This window comes from Acinonyx jubatus, chromosome D4 (genome assembly GCF_027475565.1).
Source record: "Acinonyx jubatus isolate Ajub_Pintada_27869175 chromosome D4, VMU_Ajub_asm_v1.0, whole genome shotgun sequence".
NCBI classification, from domain to species: domain Eukaryota; kingdom Metazoa; phylum Chordata; class Mammalia; order Carnivora; family Felidae; genus Acinonyx; species Acinonyx jubatus.
Window position 1 is genome coordinate 1,503,512 of NC_069391.1, and position 17,279 is coordinate 1,520,790.

The window sequence follows — 17,279 nt, forward strand, 5'->3', positions numbered from 1 at the left end:
CGTTTGAAGCCTTTTGAGCGGCTGCCGGATGGGGACCTTTTCCTGGAACTTTGCAGAACCTGTCTCATGATGCTCCCTCTCATCTTCTCCAGGCTTAGGCACCCCGAGCGAGGCTCCGTGTGGAGCGGAAGACAAGGCCATCCCGGGCCGGGGGCGAGAGCCCTCCAGGGTCCCCCAGCGCCAGGCCTCAGGTGAGCCCGTTTGGACACCCAGGCGGCGGTCGGGGCCACACGGTTCTGGACCATACAGCTTCTCTCTCACTAGGCGATCGGCTCTATTTGATCACACTCAGACGGGGACACTAGAGAGGGTCCCAGCCCTTTATGAAAGGGCCGAGCAGGGGTCTGGACCCAGCCCGCCATTCCGTGGGGTAGGACTTCCGAACCTCGGCGCCCCCCTCGGGGAAGGAGTGCAGGCTGGCACCGTTTGCAGATGGCGAGGGGGAGGAGGGCGTCCCTCACGTGCAGAGACAGCCTCACTCCAGCAAGATTTGGGGGGGGGGGCCCTGGAGTGGGGGAGGGGGAGGGCCTCGGGAGCAGAAATCAGGCTGCCCTGGGACGCCCAAGGCTTCTGGGGTCCTCGGTGCAGGGGAACAGGATGGGTTTTCCACGGGGCAATAGTGGCACCGAGGGTGGGCAAGAGGTTGGTCAGCATGGGATTTGGGACCCCCGGGGCAGCTGTCACAGGGGCGTTTTTGGGTGTGTGTCCTGCCCCAGCTGGATGTGTGAGCCGAGTACAGATGCCGGTGGGGTCCAAGGTGCCTGCTGATCAAAGCCAAGGGGGCCGGGCCCAGCTCTGGCTAACGTGGCCGGGGGCTGCGACAACTCCCCGTAGCCGGACGCCCAGGCGGGCCGTGGCTCACAGCCATCACCCTGCCTTTCTCCTCCTCCACCCACGGGACCCCTACGGCCTCAGCCCTCCCGTCCGCTCCCATCCCACAGAGGCCACTGGGGCCCCTCAGGCAAGGACGGGACTTGGCCATTGGTCACTCAGCACCTGGTGTCATCGGTCACCAGTCCTTGATAGTCACGTCTCCCCCTCCCAGCTTTAGAACCCTCCGGAAGTAGGTGTGGGGCAGGGCCGAGGTCTTTTCCTTTTTTCTTTTTTAATTGTGGTGAGATACACACAAGATTTACCGTCGTAACCACTTTTAAGGACACAGTTCGGGGGCGTCAGGCGCACTCACACTGTCGTGCAGCCGTCCCCCCCCCATCCGTCCCCAGAACGTGTTCGTCTTCCCAGACTGGACTCGGTCCCGTTCCACGTGGACCTTCCCCTCCCCCAGCCCCACCCTCCCGCTCTCCGTGTCCGTGGCTCCGACTCCTCCAGGGCCTCCTGTGAGTGGATCCTGTAGAATTGTGCTTTTGTACAGGCCTGGGTGCTGGAGGTCCCTCCTGCCAGCAGGTTGCGGGCACCGAGGACAGAGGGACCGGCCAAGGCCTGGAGGCCTGGAGAGTCCTTCGGGCCAGCCTTTCCCCGAGCGCCCCCGGTCCTGCTCACACATCGCTGGCTGATTGGCTTCTCGGTGCTTCCCGGACACGGCCCCCGCCCCAGCGGTGAACAGGGACGAGCGAGGCCAGACAGCACGGGGAGAGGGGCCCCACTGGCCCTCAGGAAGCTGGCCCACTCCTGCTGGCCGCTGTGCTTGCCCGGGGACTTGGACAACCTCCACCCCCCGCGGTCTCCGTGTCTTCACACGTCCCGCCAGGGTGGACCCCACCACGCGGAGCCCCTCCCCCCACGTCCCCCTGCTGGGCCGCCTCTCCGCGGCGGCCCACGTGGCCGTCTATTCAGTCAACAAACACGAGGGCCGCACGGCAGACCGAGATAGTTGCGGGCAACTCAGACAGGAGGCCGTTCCTGTCCTCGGTGGCTCGCGGCCCCGGGCACCTGGGCATTCGTGACCAGTCGGGGCGTGAAGGGGGGGCCTGTGCAGACCACCAAGAGGCGGACGGCCACGTGTGCCCCTCCGGCCCTGCACTCAGCTGCCCGCGCCGGCACAGTCCCCGGGAGCAGGCAGGACGGGCGCGTGGCTCTGTAGGGGCAGGGGGCCGCTAGCGTGGCTGGCCGTGTGGCCGTCACTGCTCACCCTCCCCGCTTTCCCTCCTCCTCTCCTCTCCCTGAAGCTCCACGGGAGAAAACCAAAAGAATGAAAAGCCGTCCTTGCACGAGGGAGAGAGCCCCCCGGTCGCCCAGCTCTAGAAGAGATGCCAAAGACACAGGTAAGGTTTGCCCGTTTGGGGCCCCGGCAAGGCCTGGGGTAAAAGTCTGTGACCCGGCTCACTAGGTGGGCACGCGGCTTCTGGTTCCGGTGCTGCGGATGGACGGGCGCCCCGGGTGCCTGGGGCGCTGCGTGCACGGGGGCCTGGGACGGGCAGGGGCCGAGCTCGAGTGGAGGGTCTGCCACGCGTGAAGGAGGGGCGGCACTGGCGTCCGCATCTCGGGTGAGTGTAGACCCTGCCTGGGCGTCACCGGGGCGCCGCGTGGTCCCCGCCGGCACAAGGGTCATCCGCCGTGAGGAAGCGCGAGTCCACAACCCCCCGTGCCGTGGGCTGTCCTTCCAGCACCCCTAGACCAAGAGAGTCTGTAGGGACACGGAGCCGCTCTCCGCGATTGAACGTGCATTCACAGTCTGTGCTCCGAGGCATCACTCGTGAGCGGCGGGGGCTGCTGGAGGGAGAGGTCTCCCTAGGCACCTGGCCTGGGATTGGAATCCAGACAGCAAGCCCGGAACACCTGCCTTCCCCCAGAGCACTCGGTGATAGGAAAGGCCTTAGATAGTGCCCACTGTCTCCCAGCCCTTTGGGGACTTGGGGCCATCAGGCAGGGGTGCGCTTCGGCCGATCACATCCCAGGAGAGTCCGAGGAAAAGCTCGTGATGGTGGCAGGCCTGAGGTCACACCCCGGGGCCCCCAGAGGTGGGGGTTTGGGGTGTTGACATCCAGCAGGGACCCAGCTGCCCAGGCTGGGTCGGTTTGTGCCCCTGCCCTCGTGGTGGATCTGCCAGCCCCAGAAGGGCCACTTTGGTGTGTGTGGGACGAGGGAGGCGGTGTTCCCCTGGGGCTTGACTGTTCCTGGCGGTCAGCGCTGGCTCTGTGTGCCCCGTGCTCTCTGGACATCCGCTCAGGGACCCCCACAGCACTCCCCTGGGGTAGACGGGCTTGCTCCCGTTCTGTAGATGGGGACACTGAGGCTCGGCGAGGTTCAACAGCCTGCCCAGGGCTGCACTGGTGTGCTGGCTCCAGGCCTGTGCTCCTCACCTGAGAGAGCCAGGGGCGGGTGCTCTGGCCATCTTTCTGCTCCGCGCCATCAGACCTGCTGCCTCCACTCTGGGAGAGCACGGGTTGCCGCCGGACGAATGAACATGTCCCTCCTCCGCCATTGGCTTCAGGGACCCTCGAGGGAGGCGGGCAGCCATGGGGGCAGACACGTCTATTCAGCAGGGTAAGAGGTGACCAGACAGCAGGGAAAACCTCCACTCGAACCTGACAGTGAGGGATGCTGGGAGCCACAGAGAAGGTTCCGGAAGGCTCACTGAAAAGGCACAAAATACAATAGTTTTCTGCATCGTTGTCTCCCCCCCCCTCAGCTTTTTGGTTTGTTTTATTTTAATGGCTCGCTTGAAAAATGACCTGCTTTCTGTCTGACACTGGGTCAAAGGGCATGCCACTGGCCACATCCATCATCGTAACCACCGTGTCACCCTGACGGAGCTGACCATTAGTTTCTGTCAGTGACCAAGTCACAGCTGGGCTAAGGAGAGATGAGCTTGGGTTCAGAGGTCAGAGCCGCAGGACTTGGGAATTGGATGAATTAGAAATTTGCTGTAGTTAACAAAAAATTAAATCACAATAGTTATAAAATATTCATCCATCCGGGCTGAAGGAAAATGAAGCCCTATATTTAATTTCAGATTATACCGCCTCACTTTGCATTTTTTATCATAGATTAAGTCGGCCCTGGAACTTTGACAGGGCACTTGGGAACTTCATCCATTTCCACAGATTAAAAATCCTCTCGTAAAAAAATTAATTGCCATTAAACTGCTCGGCGGAAGAAAAAATGTGCCCATCAGGACCCATTTATTGACCCGGACCCCTCTGGCGGGCTAATGGGGGATGAGCGGCCAGTGATGGAGGGGCCTGTGGGGAGGGTCCCGGCCAGCGGGCAGCCCCCTCGTCCAGAGCAGGGCCTGCACGGTGGCAGGGAGGAGCGATGACTTTGTGCAGGTCAGCAGCGACAGGGGCCAGGACGCAGGAGCCTTGCTGGGGAGCCCGCCCTCCCTCGGTACCATCCAACACCCAGGTGCGGCCAGCTGGGCAGTGCCGGCCTCAGCCCTGGCCTTTGTCTCTGCCAGCGGAACCCTGTCCCTTCCTGGCCCACCCCGTTTCATGCCTGTGGTCTTGTGGGGAAACCGAGGAGAGTCACTCGCCCGAAGCCCATAGCTAGTAATCAGCAGAGCCAGAATTTAAACCCGGTCTGGGATTCCCCAGACCACGCTTTAACCTCCGGTGTTCCCCGGCCCTGGCGTGGGGGGCGTGGCCTCAGGGGCCCTTCCCGGAGGGGTGTGGTTTGTGGAAGGCGTGGCCTTGGCGGCGGGTCCTGAAGGGGCGTGGCTTTACAGAAGGCAAGCTTTCGGGGCGTGGCCTAGGGAGGGCGTGGCTTGGCGTGGCCCTTTCCCCTTCCTGCAGCCGCCGGTTCAGGCTTGCCTCTCTCTCTGGGTCTGGGCCTTGGGCCAGGGATCCTTAAGCGTGTGTTGGGGAGGGGCCTGACCCTGTTGGTTGCCTGCCCCGGGGGTCACCTCTCCTGATGGTCTCTGCTCTAAGTCACCCTTGCTTGGCAAAAACTGGCCTCCACCACGGCCCTTGTGGATGGGTTTGTAACGATGGTGGGGCTGGCATTGGAATTTGGTGAGCGTATTCCGGGATTATGAAGAACTTTGATAAATGACGTTCCTCAGGTCACAACATTTGTTAACAAAACCTCGTTTGCGTTTGGGACGCGGTGGGTGTTTGTCCGTGCTCTCCGGGACCCCTCGTCGTGCTGGCCTGGGTATCCTTGTTGGTGCCCAGCCCCTTTGCTGCGGAGCCACACCGGCTTAAAAGCAAATAATTTGCTGCAGCCCGGTGCGAGTGGTCAACTGTGGCCGTAGCCTCCCACTGGCCCTGCCTGTGCTGATGGCTCTTCGTTATTACCGTCCTTGTCACTACCGGCCGGTGTTTACTGAGCACGTGCCGCGCCCCTGGGCCTGTGTTGCTCCCGCAGGGAGCAGCTTTTATTGTCCCGTTAACCGAGGGTCAGAGAAGTCAGGTCACCGTCCAAAGTCATCCTGGGACTCCGCCCTGCCTCTTGCTGCCTGGTGGCTGAGGCTCACCCCAGCTCCTCTGGGGGCGTGTGAATTGGTCCCAGGGGACTGCCCGGGGCCAGCAACCTCCCCGTCTGGGCCAGCACTGGGAAGGCCCCGGCTGCTCGGTTGTGTGTGCGTTTTCTCTATTTAAGATTCTGAGTTGGTCGGTGTTTACGCTTGGAGGAAAGGACCAGCCCTGGCGAGGGCCCTGCTTGGGCCCCCTCCGGCCCTCCCCAGGCTCCAGAGGGAGGCTCCCTCAAGAGACCAGGCCCCCGCCGCGGAATTAGGTACCTGGTGCCTCGCCTCTGGCTCCTCCTGCTGCGCTGTAGCCTTTGGGCGGTGGGCGCAGAGGGCGAAGGAGGGACATCAGGTCCAGGAGCAGGCCTCTCCCCAGCGGCCTGTCGGATGCCCTCCAAACCTGCCATCAGACAGGACTTGGGGGAAACCATTACGTTTGAAAGCCTAAGGAAAGGATTTCTGTCCCCGAGAGACACCTTTCAGGCTCCCAGGAGGCTAGGCTTTCCCGACTGAGGGAAGGCAGGGTGGGAGGGGCAGGGGCTCCTCCGGCAGACACACGTCACCCCCATCACGCTGTGTTCACCGTGTCTGGGGTGAACGTGCCCGGGCACAGCCTCGAGTCACCAGGATGTGGCATGTGCACCTGGAGGGCTTCTGCAAACCCATGCTGTGTGCAGGGGCCAGGAGGGGCTGGGAGCAGGGCCAAGGGTGCTTCTGGGGGGAGGGAGGGGAGCTGGCTCTGCTCCCCCCGGGGCCCTGCAGCCCCTGACACCCGTGACCACCTGTGTTTGCAGGAGACAGCAAGAAAGTTGGAGCTGCTAAGAGCTCCCCTGCCCGTCCCCGGATGCCCAGTCCAGCCTCTGTCCGCGGCGGCCTGCAGGTGTCCGCCAATACGCCCAACCTGTCCTCCTGCGAGCAGCCTGTGACCATCCAGAATGCCATGGCTGTCCTTAGAGACCTCCGCCAGCAAATCCAGGCCGGGCTGGAGTTGGCCCGGAGCCACCGCCCCAGGGGAGGGCCAGAGCTGGGGCGGTCAAAGTTGTGGCTGCAGAGCCTGGCAGAGAGGAGGCAGCAGGGCCCCTGGAGTACCCCAGATGTTCGGGGCTCCTTCTCGGAGAGTCCTCGGGCCTTAGAGAGGGCTGGCAGCTTCCCCACGGGGCATCGCTGGAGCACCTTGGCTGGGTGGGAGTCCTGTCCCCAGATGACCTGGGCAGCCCAAGGACGGAACCCCTCCTTCCAGAGGCCTGGGAGCCCCCCTGAAAGGCTGACCTCCTTCCCTCAGCGGCCCTGGAGCGCCTCGGCCGGGCAGCCCTCCCAGCCCCAGAGGACCTGGGCTGCTCATGAAGACTGGGAGAGCTCTGCCCAAAGCCCGTGGAGCCCAGCGGCCCAGCGGCCGTGGAGCGCCTCCTTCCTGCGCAGCAAGGGCACCCCATGCAGGGGCCGAGGCTCGCTCCCGCCTCCCTCGGAGCCAAAGCGAGCCTGGATGAGGCCGGCCCCCGGGGCCCCCAGGAACGCCCCTGGGAAGGAGAACGAGGTGAGGGTGCCGCCACCCTGCCCGAAGCCCCGGGGGGTCCTGGGTCACCCCTACAGCTCTGAGTCCCTGCGGGAGTTCATGCGCCAGAAGACGCTGGCCCGGAGGCGACAGGCCCTGGAGGAGAAGGCCTCGGCCCTGCGGGCGCTCGAGCTGAAAAACCAGAGGCTGCAGGATGTGTACAGGAAGCAGAGGGAGGCCGTCCTCGGCAAAGCCGTCCCTGTGGTGTCCCACACGACCCCCGGCATCGTGACCTTTTTTCCGCATTGTGCACAGTCCAAGGTACGCACAGCGTGCCGGTGAGGACGCGGTGCTGAGTTTCTGACGTCCCCAAGTGCCTGCCTCCCTGGGTATGGTGGGGCTCTGGGACCCCACTGCCTCTGTCCCAGCCCCTAGAGAGGGGGCCCCCTGAGGGCTCCAGCCTGAGACCCTTAGCTCTGGGACTAAGGGACAAGGTCTCAGGGTCTTTTGTCCGAGGCGGGCTCTGACCGTGTTCTCCTCTGCTTTAGGGCCTGGAAGCCTCTGGGAGCCTGGGGTCGCCTGTGATGGAGTGGAGCAAGGTGACCTCCGGCATGGTGCTGGGGGACCAGGAGGCCCCGGGCAGGTGGGTAGGCAGGCGGGGGCTGCAGTTCCTGGGGGGGGGGGGGCGCTCCTCCAGGCTGAGGCAGCTTCCTCTGCCCAGAGCTGGTGAACAGGGCTGTCCCGGGTTCCACAGCCCCTTAAGTGAGCCATTGAGGGCACACGATGGCGGGGGGGGGGGGGGGGGCATTGGGCACCTCCCCATTGTCGTGTGACCACCACCTCTCTCTGCACACACAACATCGCCTCACCCCGAAAGGGAACCCCGTACCCGTCGGCATGGCTCCAGTGCCTCCCCGCGGCCCCCCCCGCCGCCCCAGTCTGCTCCCCCCTCTACAGATTCACGTCACTGGAGTCTGGCAGGGCGTGGCCGCTGGGAGGTCGCGTCTCTCTTGGAGCGTGTTTTCTGGGCGCATCGGTGTTGTCGCGCGCATTAGGGTTTCGTTCCGTCGTTATGGCCAAACCCCGTTCCATGGCCTGACGGCCACAGATGGTTTATCCGTTGGTCTCCGTGGACGTTTGGACTGTTCCCCCCCCCCACCCCGCCCCCCAGGCTGCTGTGGTTAGTGCCGCTGTGGATGAATTCACTGAATGCCTATTTCGTGTCCCTTGTTACACACCTGGCAGTGGAATTGCCAGGCAACTTTATTTGAAAACTCGGTGTTTAACTTTTCGAGAAACCGCCAGATGGCTTCCCACACCGGCTGCCTCGTTTTGTATCCCCACCAGCGACGGAGGAGGGTCCCAGTTTCTCTGTGTCCCGCCAACTGCTTTTCTGTTTTTCTCCCTCCTGTTTTTGTTTGGTTTTCACTATTGCGTATTTTAATGGAGCCGGGCACCTGTTCAGAAAGCCCCTCCCCGGGGCGGCACCTTAAAGCTCGGGGTCAGGAGACCGTCCCCCACTTTGCTTGGGGCACTCCCGGGGGTTACAGGTCCCACAGAGCAGCCCAGGAGGCTGCGCGGCTTTCAGCTTCTTAAACTTGACGTCTGGGAACATCCTGAAGAAGATGCGGGTCCCAGGTTGTGCAGCTCAGTGACGTTCACACACTCCGCACCTGCATCCCGACGGAGAGACCAGCCACTGCCCAGGGCAGCCCCCGTCCTCCGCGGAAAGGCCGCCGAGGGCTCCTGGCCGCCTTGACGTGATGCCCGCGGGTCGGTCCCCCGGACAGCGGGAGTGTGGGCCCTTCATCTTGCTTTCTTGTGTTCTTTTTCCCCTCCACGTTTTAAAGAAATTGTGGGGAAATACACACAATGTAGATTTACTGTCTTTAAGCACATTCACGCTGCCATGCAGCCGTCCCCTCCGTCTGTCCCCAGAACGTGTCCACCTTCCCACCTGTCAACACTGGTTATTTTTAATTTTAATTCATTTATTTTTATTTAGTTAATTTTTTTTTTTTTTGAGAGAGAGAGAGAGGGAGCGAGTGGGGGAGAGGGGCAGAGAGAGAGGGAGAGGGAGAATCTCAGGCAGGCTCCGCGCTTAACGTAGAGTCTGGTGTGGGGCTCGATCCCACGACCCTGGGATCATGACCTGAGCCGAAATCAAAAATCGGACGCTCGCCCGACCGAACCACCCAGGTGTCCCTTTTATTTATTGTTAAGTCGTAGGCACCCTGACCGCTGTGAAGGGGTATCTTACTGCGATCTGGATTTGCGTCTCCCTGATCACCCGCGATGTTCGGCCTCTTTTTCGTGTGTTTATTGGCTCTTTGGAGAAACATCCCCTCAAATTCTTGGTGCGCTATAGCTGTTGAATGGCAGGTGTCCCTTATATGCTCTGGGTTCTGACCCTCATGGGACGTGTGGGTTGTAATAACTTTGTCCCATTCTGTAGGTCACCTTCTCACTCACGATCGCGCCCTTGGTGCACATGAGTCATACGTTTTGAAGGACTTTGATCTGTTTTTTCTTTTGGTGCCTCTGCTCTGGTGTTAAACTCCAGAAATCACTGCTGGGTCTCCCTCACGGCCTGGTGTGGTCCCTTGCTGTATAGACACACCCCGGAGCCAGCCCTCCAGGCCATAAACTGTCACCGTGAAGGGACGCCATCGTCACAGACGCTCATCCCGCCTCCTACACGTTTTGAACTCTCTGCTGAGGCCGCAGGCGCCAGACCTGACCCTCTCCACCCTCTCTCCCTGCAGCTTCTGCCTGTGTCTGAACAGAGCCCCGGACCGCACTGAGACGCTGGGGACAGGCGGCCCCACACTGATGTCCGCCCGCTCCTCCCTGGGTCCCCTGAAGCTCCAGGACCTCGCCACCCAGGGCGCGCGTCCAGGGGTGTGCATCTACCTAGACCCTGAGGAGAGCGAGCACCTGGGCACATCGGGGCCCCTGCACTTCCGCTACAAGCAGGCCCGGCTACAGGCTCTGGAGACCATGGCCAACGTCCTGAAGCAACGGATCGACATCCTGACGGCCAAGCTGCACAAGTCGGAGGCACTGGACCCTCCCGGGGACCCGGTCTCCGACCCGTCGCCCTCATACCTCAGCAGAATGGCTGCGGCCCCCACGCCCACAGCCCCCGTCCACTCCGGAGCGTTAGTGCCCCGTCGGGGTGGAGGGACACCCTGGGACTGGGCGGACACGCAGGCCAGGCCGCCGGCCTCACCCACCTGCTTCCCGGACAGCAGGACGCCGTCCTGGAGCCCTGACTGGGAGCGGCGGCACAGCGTGAGCCCGGGGGCCCCCCGCGACAGCCAGCCCCGAGGTAGGTGGCCACCAGCCCCAGCAGTGGCCCCACTCTCTCCCTCAAGGGAAGAGGCTGATGACGATACCACGGCGGGTGTGTAGACCGCTCGAAGGGACATAGGGGCGGTCCTGGCGGAGCCCGGCCACAGGCTCAAGTTCCACCGGCTGTGGCCTTGTCCACGGCTTGGTCCTGGCGGGTGGAGGGGTGAGGCCTGGCCCTGAGGCTTGTGTGCCCACCCCCCCCCCCCCGCCTCCAGAGAGGGGCAAGAAAGCACACACGGCCCACCGGGCCCCTCCTGACATGGGCCAGGGGTGTCCCCGCTCGGTCCCCAACCGCCGGCAGCTCCTCCTTCTGGGGAATGAGCCTGGTGTCCGTGTCCCCCAAGGTCTCACGGAGGACGGATGTTTGGAGCCAGACAACAGGCTGGCGAGAAACACGGACTCCTTCCAGGCCCTCCGCCCCTTCATCGGGAGGTGAGCCTGCACCCTCCACGCGCCCTGGCCGAGCCATGAGCTGCTGGCTGTGCACAGCCCCTGCACAGGGGTGCGCAGCGGTCTGGGTGCAGCTGGGCTGGCGGCGGGGGGTGGTGACACAGTCCTGACCCCACCGTGAGAAGCCCCCGGACCTGGGTCAGGGCCTGCTGGCTCTGGTGCTGGCCAGGGCGGGGGGACGAGCCCAGAGACCCCTCTCTGGCTGGGCTGTGGGCACTGGGCCCCTCACCCAACGCCCCCGCTGATGGGTGGGCAGCCCCCGGGATGCACCCCATCCCCACACACCTCTGTACTGGCTCCGGGCCCAGCGGACACTATCGGCCACACTTTCCTTGATGATTGGTGGGCTGGTCGTGTGTGGGTATCTTCCCACTCAGGTCCCGTGTCCCGTGCCTAAGTTCTCAGGACCACCCAGCCACAGACCCTTGTACTTTCTTGTGCCGGCCACCCCCCACCCCCGCCACCGCTGCCGGCTGCCCAGCCTCCATCCAGTCGGTGGACCTGAATGATTACTGCCAGTAGGGGGCAGCATTGGGCTGGACTTCTGGTTCTTGGCCAGCTGCCCGCTCCCCAGACCTAGGGGAGAGGCAAGGGATGGGAAAGTTGCCAGACGTGAACCATCGGTGCCCCGGGCTCCAAGGCGGACGCCCCACATCTCCCTGTCCCACTGCTGGACGGCCAGTGGGGCCCTGCAGGGCATTCCCACCCAGCGCACCCCACACCTGGGCCCCGCGTCCTCCCCGTCCCCCCGCACCCACCCCGATCAGGCTGTGCAGAGTTGTGCCCTGGACGACTCAGCGGCCTTGCTGTGTGGGATCAGGGCCCAGGGCCTTCCCGGCCCCTCAGTGTGTCCAGAAAAGCCGCCTGGCCGGCCCTTCTGAAACAGCACTTGCCGCCCCGCTGGCGTCTCTCTGGTGGGGTCCGAGGATGAAGTTCGAGGCCCCCGTCCAGCTTGTGACCCCCAAGTTCTCCAGATCCGGGGCCTGGCCCATCCCGCCACCTCCCAGGCCAGCTTTTGCGTGCCTGAGTCGGGGAGGGACCACCACCCGCACCGCCGTCCTCTCTCCGCTGGGACCGTGGGGCTCGGTGCTGGCCGGGGACCCAGCCCATCACCAGCACCCACTCCTGCCCTCCAAGGGCCCGTCCATCCCGGCATCTCTGGAGAGAAGGGTGGCGGGGTGCCTGCCCCAGCTGTGTGCCGACCGCTACCCACAGGCGTCCCTGCACCTCGGGCAGTAATTTCAGGATCCTGTGAGATGGATTCCCGTTCCCACTTCACAGACCGGAAAACTGAGGCCCAGAGAGGTGACTTTGCCAGGATCTCATGGCTCATGGGAGGGCAAGCCAAAACTCAGGCTCAGGGCTGGACACAAGAGCCCAGGGTTCTTCCATTAAGCCCGTTCCCTAGTCGAGCGGTTCTCATTCTGTTCCCTGAGAACTCGTTAGAAACGCGGAGTCCCGGCCCACCCCCGCCCTCCTGAACCCGGTACGCTAGGCTGGGCCCGGGGCTCAGTCCTGCTGGTGACGTGCTGCACACCCAAGTGTGACAACTGCTGCCCTGGGAAGTCTAGGCAGAGGCCAACGAGCCACAGCCACGTGGCCCAGTGCCCGTGTTCATAAATAAAGCTTTATTGGCACACAGCCCCGCGCATCCTTTACCTCGGGAGTGCGGCTGCTGTCAGTCATGCTGCAATGGCAGAATCGTTTCTACAGAGGCAGGGTCTGCGGTGACCTGGTCCCTCCCGTCCCCTCATGGGCACGCGCTCTTGCAGCAGCCCCCACCCCATCCCGGGGGGGGGGGGCTCCCGGATTCAGCCCCTGGGCCTGGGCATTGCTTCCTCTCTCCAGGACCCTCTTCCACACCATCTCCCTTGCAGGGGCCCGGGGCTGCAGAGGTGGGGGCCGGGCGTCCCAGCAACGTGTGGATGTTGGAGGGCCACGTCCCCCCCACCCCCGCTCCACGGCCTGCAGTGTGTTCTTCGTCACCCCGGTGGTCCGGAGTCCCCGTGCCGGCACGGACAGCCGCACCCTAACGAGAAATGTGAAGGGAGGCAGAGCCGTGCACCCCGCTGACACAGGCCCCGTCTCCTGGGCTCCTGCTGTCTCGGGGAAAGCCCACCTCCTCCAAATCCTAGGGAACCTCGCAGGCCACCTCAGGGTCGGGGGTTAGCTCGCCCTCCCAGCAGGCAGGTACCGAGTCTAGCTGGCCCGTGTGACCACCGCCTGCTTGGCCCCCTGGCCGGCTCAGCCTCCCTCTGTGGGACGGGACAGCATCTTGGGACACAAGCAGGTAGTGGTGAGGGTTAGGGCTGGTTGTCCGCCCTGCTCCACTCCAGGCCCGGTGGACACAGCCCCTTAGCAGGCGGCAGAGGGAAAGACGGAGGCGAAAAACAGGCCCATGTCCCTCATTCCCAGAGTGGGTGTCTCACCCCGTAGGGCCCGGGGTGGGAGCAGGCCCAGAGCAGGCACGGGCTTCCAGGCAAAGGGCGTTCTGGTCCCATCCAGGGTGCCCAGCGGTGATGATGGCAGCTGGGCCCCAGCCGTCCGAGCTCCTGAGGGCTGCTGGTCCCCCGGGTCCCGGTGCAGAGCCCCAGGCTGCCACTTCAAGCTGGGGGACGCTGCTGGCGTGGATCCGTGGGTGCCCCCTGTCCACTGCTGCCCTCCTGGTCCTCCAGGCACGGGCCCATCCCCCTACCCCCTTAGGCCTCTGGCCCTTGGCTTCGGCCCTGGTCACTGTGGGTCTGAGAGCCGCTTTGTTCAGGCCGAGGGAACCCGGGTCCCTGCCCCCGCAGACCCCAGCGGCCTCATACCTCATGGATCGGTCCTTGCCCGACTCTGCTCACGTGTGTGTTTGCGTGTCCCCAGCTCACTCGGGGTGACAGCCATGCTGGACCCCACCTGCGACTCCCTGCGTCTGGAGATGCCGTCGGCCAGAGGGGCCGGCTTGCTCACGCCCCGGACCACGCGAAGCTGCGGTAAGGGCGAGCCCGCGGACAGGCCCTGGGCTGGCTGGTCGGGTGGCCGGGGAGGTCCGCTGGGGACCCCCTCCACTGCCTGATGCTCCGGCGAGGTCCTACAGGTGCAGAGAGAGCCTTTTCTATGTGGAGAGCATCCGTGTATCAGTATTAAAGTTTTTTGGAGGCTTTCGGGACCCAGCTGCTTGCTACGTGCCCCTGCAGCGCCTCAGTTGCGACCTATACTTGCCCGGGTGAGGGCTGACCGCGTGTTTCGTCGAGGGCCCTGCTCCCGGGCTGCCGCGTCCGAGCATCTGCCCGCCCAGGCCTCTGCCTTTTCTTTTGCTTCTGAAAGGTTTTGTCCCTGGGTTTCAGCTGAGGAGACTTGCTCAGGGCCACGGAGCTGGTGCAGAGCGGGGGGTGCGTGGGGCAGCGCCCTGTCTGGTAGCCCGGCCTGGCCGAGGGCCCGTGCTGAGGGGTGTGGGCGGACTGTGTGGGCTGGCTCGGGGCATGCTCGGGGGTGAGCTGCAGGGTCCTGGCACAGCGGCTGGGAACCGGGACTGAGTGGCTGGGGAGGTGTGTCGAGGGGGGCCCGCTGGGCTCGTGCCCTGGGCCCTCTGGAGGAGGAGGGGTCTGTGCCTCCCCCCAATGCCATGGCCGACCCGCTCCCACCTCCTTTGCTTCTTGGTCCAGGAGACTCTGCAGCCTGTGCTGGGGGCTGCGGGGGGGGCCTGACCCCTGGCCCTGCTTCTCCTGGTCTCCCGAGCACCAAGAGCCCCCTAATTCATTTGTTGGTTCCTGTCTCTGCTTTTCCAACTTGTCCCCACTGAGTACCTGCTGTGCCCGGTGCTGACCTGAGATCCGGCCCTGCCCTCCAGGCACCTGCTCCTTAGCGTGGGGCAGGCATCGGGAAGTGCTCGGGTGACAGCACACGACACGTCAGGTTCTGAGAGAGAATCCACCGGGAAGCCGGTAGAGATTTCCTCCGTGTTTGCAGCCCCAGAAAATGCAGCCCAGAGGGAGCAGCGAGCAGCCCAGGAGTGTCCGGGATTGAGCTGTGACCAGGGCCTGAACGCGGGTACCAGCGCCGTCTATCCCTTGCTGTCCTTCTGGAAGGCTGGCTGAGCAGGGGGTGGTGGCTGGCTGCTGTGAGAGTCAAGGGTGATCCCCAGTCACATGGGGCTGGCTGCCTCCGGGCCAGGGTCCTGCAAGGGGGTCAGGCTCTGGCCTTCCCTCCGGAGGGGACAGCCCTCTCTTTACCCCTGAGCCCCACTCACTGGCTCCTTGCTCTTGGGAGTGTGGGGCCACGGTCCCGGAGCCCCCTTGAAAGGCTCCGCCAGGGGCAAGTGCTCCAGTCCCTGCAGTGAGGTTGGGGTGTGGACCTGAAGGCACCTGCTTTGGTGGCTTCAGGGGACGGTGGGGAGGCCCCCCGCCCATCACCTCCACACCTGGGGCCCTGGCCGCCTGGAGACCTTCGCTGGACCCGCTGCCAGGATCTGGGCACAGCCGCGTGCTCTGGAAAGCTGGGACAGCTCAGGTGCCCCCTGCCCCTCTCGACCGTCACATGGGGCGATGTGGGGACTCAGAGTTGAGGTGGAAAGCACTAGAACCTGAGGACAGCCCCCGCGGGGCTCCGTGCTTTTGCCTCTGCTGGGCAGCAGCAGCAAGTGACTCCTCCCGGGACCCGAGGCACGCATGCGCCCCACACACTTGCGCTCCCCGCGCTGTCTGCCCACGGGGGGTGGGTGCGGGGAGGCGGTTGACATCTGGGGGGTCGGGCAGGTGGCCCGTGGGGAGGGGCGTGAGAGCACAGCTAGGGGCAGAGAAGGGGGCCCTCTCCAATCCCAGAGGGGAAACCTTCAGTCACCGGTTGGAAGGACAAAATACTTGCATTGTGGACCCACAGCCCCCGTGTGAGCTTTCTCAGCGACTCATTCACGGGAGCGACAGTCGGGGGGCAGCCTGGGCACCGGGGCGAGGACAGCCCTCCCTGCACAGCTGCCCCCTCCCCGCAGGCGCCTCTCAGCCGGGCAAGGGGCTGGGCCTAGTTAAAGAGCGCCCCACGCCAGCCCGCTGTGTCCCCAGGGCTGACCCCAGGGGTCCCACCCACACCTTCCAGAGAGAGACGGGGCAGAGCCGTCACCTTGAGAAATGTCCCCAGTCCCCTGCTCCATGCCCATCTCCATGAGCGTCCCTCCTGGAGCCTCTGAGGCCTGGCGTCGGCCCCGGGATCTGGCAGCTCCCACGGGCTGAACCCAAACAGGCCAGATGCCGGGCCTTCCGGAAAAACCCACTCTTCCTGGCTCTGCCTCCAGGCTGCTTCTCCAGAAGGCAGGGGGAGCAGGATGGGTGGTGCAGTGGAGGCCCGCCCCAGGCTCCCTGTCCCTCCCTGTCCCTCCCTCGTCCCTCCTTACACTCTCTGTCGTCGGGCAGGACCTACCTGTCCGTGGGCGGACTGAAATTCTGTGATGGGGCCTCTTTATCCTGAGACTCTAGGCAGGCCCCCCAGAGTCATTTGAAATCCGAGCTGCTCCTGCCCGGCGTGGCCGAGAGCAGGATCTTGGGTACCCTGAAACCAAGCAGTGAGCACCTGTGCCGGGCGGGTGTCCGACGCCTCCTCCAGGAAGCCTCCCGGATAGCACGTGGGTTGGGCCAGGTCCTGCCGATCACCCTGCCGTAGCTTGCTCTGTGGGCCGCGAGGACTCACTGCAGTCCCAGCCAGTGCCCGCCAGGCACGTGTGCCCGGGGAGCGTTTGCTGAGAGCATGAGTGAACTGAGCGCCCTGATCGCCCCGGACCGGGCACCGTGTACCACACATGGGTCTCGCTGGTCTCACCGTGCCTGGGGCCGGGCCCGTCCCCGTGCTCTGCTTATGGAGGAGGGACCTGATGCTCAAAGAGGCACCATGGCCTTGGGCCAGATCTGTGGCAGAGGGGGGATTCGAACCCAGCTCTTCCTGCTGGGGCAGCGCTGCCCACTGGAACTTTTGAGACCCCTCTAGACCAGTGCTGCCCAGTAGCACTTACTTTCAAGACTCCACCAGCCAGCACCACTTTGTCCAGCAGAAGCTTCTGGGTGGAGGGAAGCGTTCTACACTCTGGGCTATCCAGTAGGGTAGCCATTAGCCACGCATGGCCGTCTGGCCAGTGAAATGGGGCCGGTGGGACTGAGGAGTAGAATGTTACGCTGACTTCCCTTTCGCGGAAGTTAAATGACAGCAACACGTGTGGTGGGGGGCGACTGTGTCTCCACCCAGCGTGGGGGGGAGGGGGGTCCCGTCAGCTTCTGGCTCGAGGCGGTGACTCCCCGATTCCAGCCTCCTCCCTGAGAACATGCTGATGACTACAATCATGGTCGTTGCACAGCCGTGTCGGGGACAGCTCACTTTCTCCTGGGTCACCGCTCGGAGCTCAGGGGCACTCGGCCCGTGTCTCCCTGGTGACCGTCTGGGGTGCTGGCGTGGTGTGGCTGGAGGTGACAAGGAACACCCCTCCCTGAGCCTTGGAGCCTCCCGGGTGGCCGGTGGGCGCTCAGGCTGGTGGGGCCTCAGGGGTCCTGGGCATCTTCTCGGGCTTCAGTTTCTCTCAGTGGCCACAGAACAGAAGCAAAAGAGGGTTTTTCCTTGTTGAGGGAACTTCGGCTCAGAAGAGACATGTTGAACCGT

At 64.1% G+C, this 17,279-nt stretch overlaps 1 protein-coding gene across 12 annotated transcripts in view; it reads left to right on the forward strand.

Annotated features, from left to right (window-relative positions):
* Positions 1-17,279, forward strand: part of CCDC187 (coiled-coil domain containing 187) — a 32,546-nt gene that overhangs the window by 1,268 nt on the left and 13,999 nt on the right. For 7 of the 12 annotated variants that reach the window (XM_053204371.1, XM_053204377.1, XM_053204368.1 and 4 more), the window contains exons 3-10: positions 93-191; positions 2,127-2,222; positions 5,500-5,634; positions 6,160-7,178; positions 7,406-7,500; positions 9,623-10,188; positions 10,556-10,643; positions 13,527-13,636. In XM_053204371.1, the coding sequence (XP_053060346.1) occupies positions 93-191; positions 2,127-2,222; positions 5,500-5,634; positions 6,160-7,178; positions 7,406-7,500; positions 9,623-10,188; positions 10,556-10,643; positions 13,527-13,636 (2,208 nt within the window). The remainder of the gene's footprint in view (positions 1-92; positions 192-2,126; positions 2,223-5,499; positions 5,635-6,159; positions 7,179-7,405; positions 7,501-9,622; positions 10,189-10,555; positions 10,644-13,526; positions 13,637-17,279) is intronic. The other 5 variants (XM_053204373.1, XM_053204374.1, XM_053204378.1 and 2 more) reach the window with 5 other exon arrangements.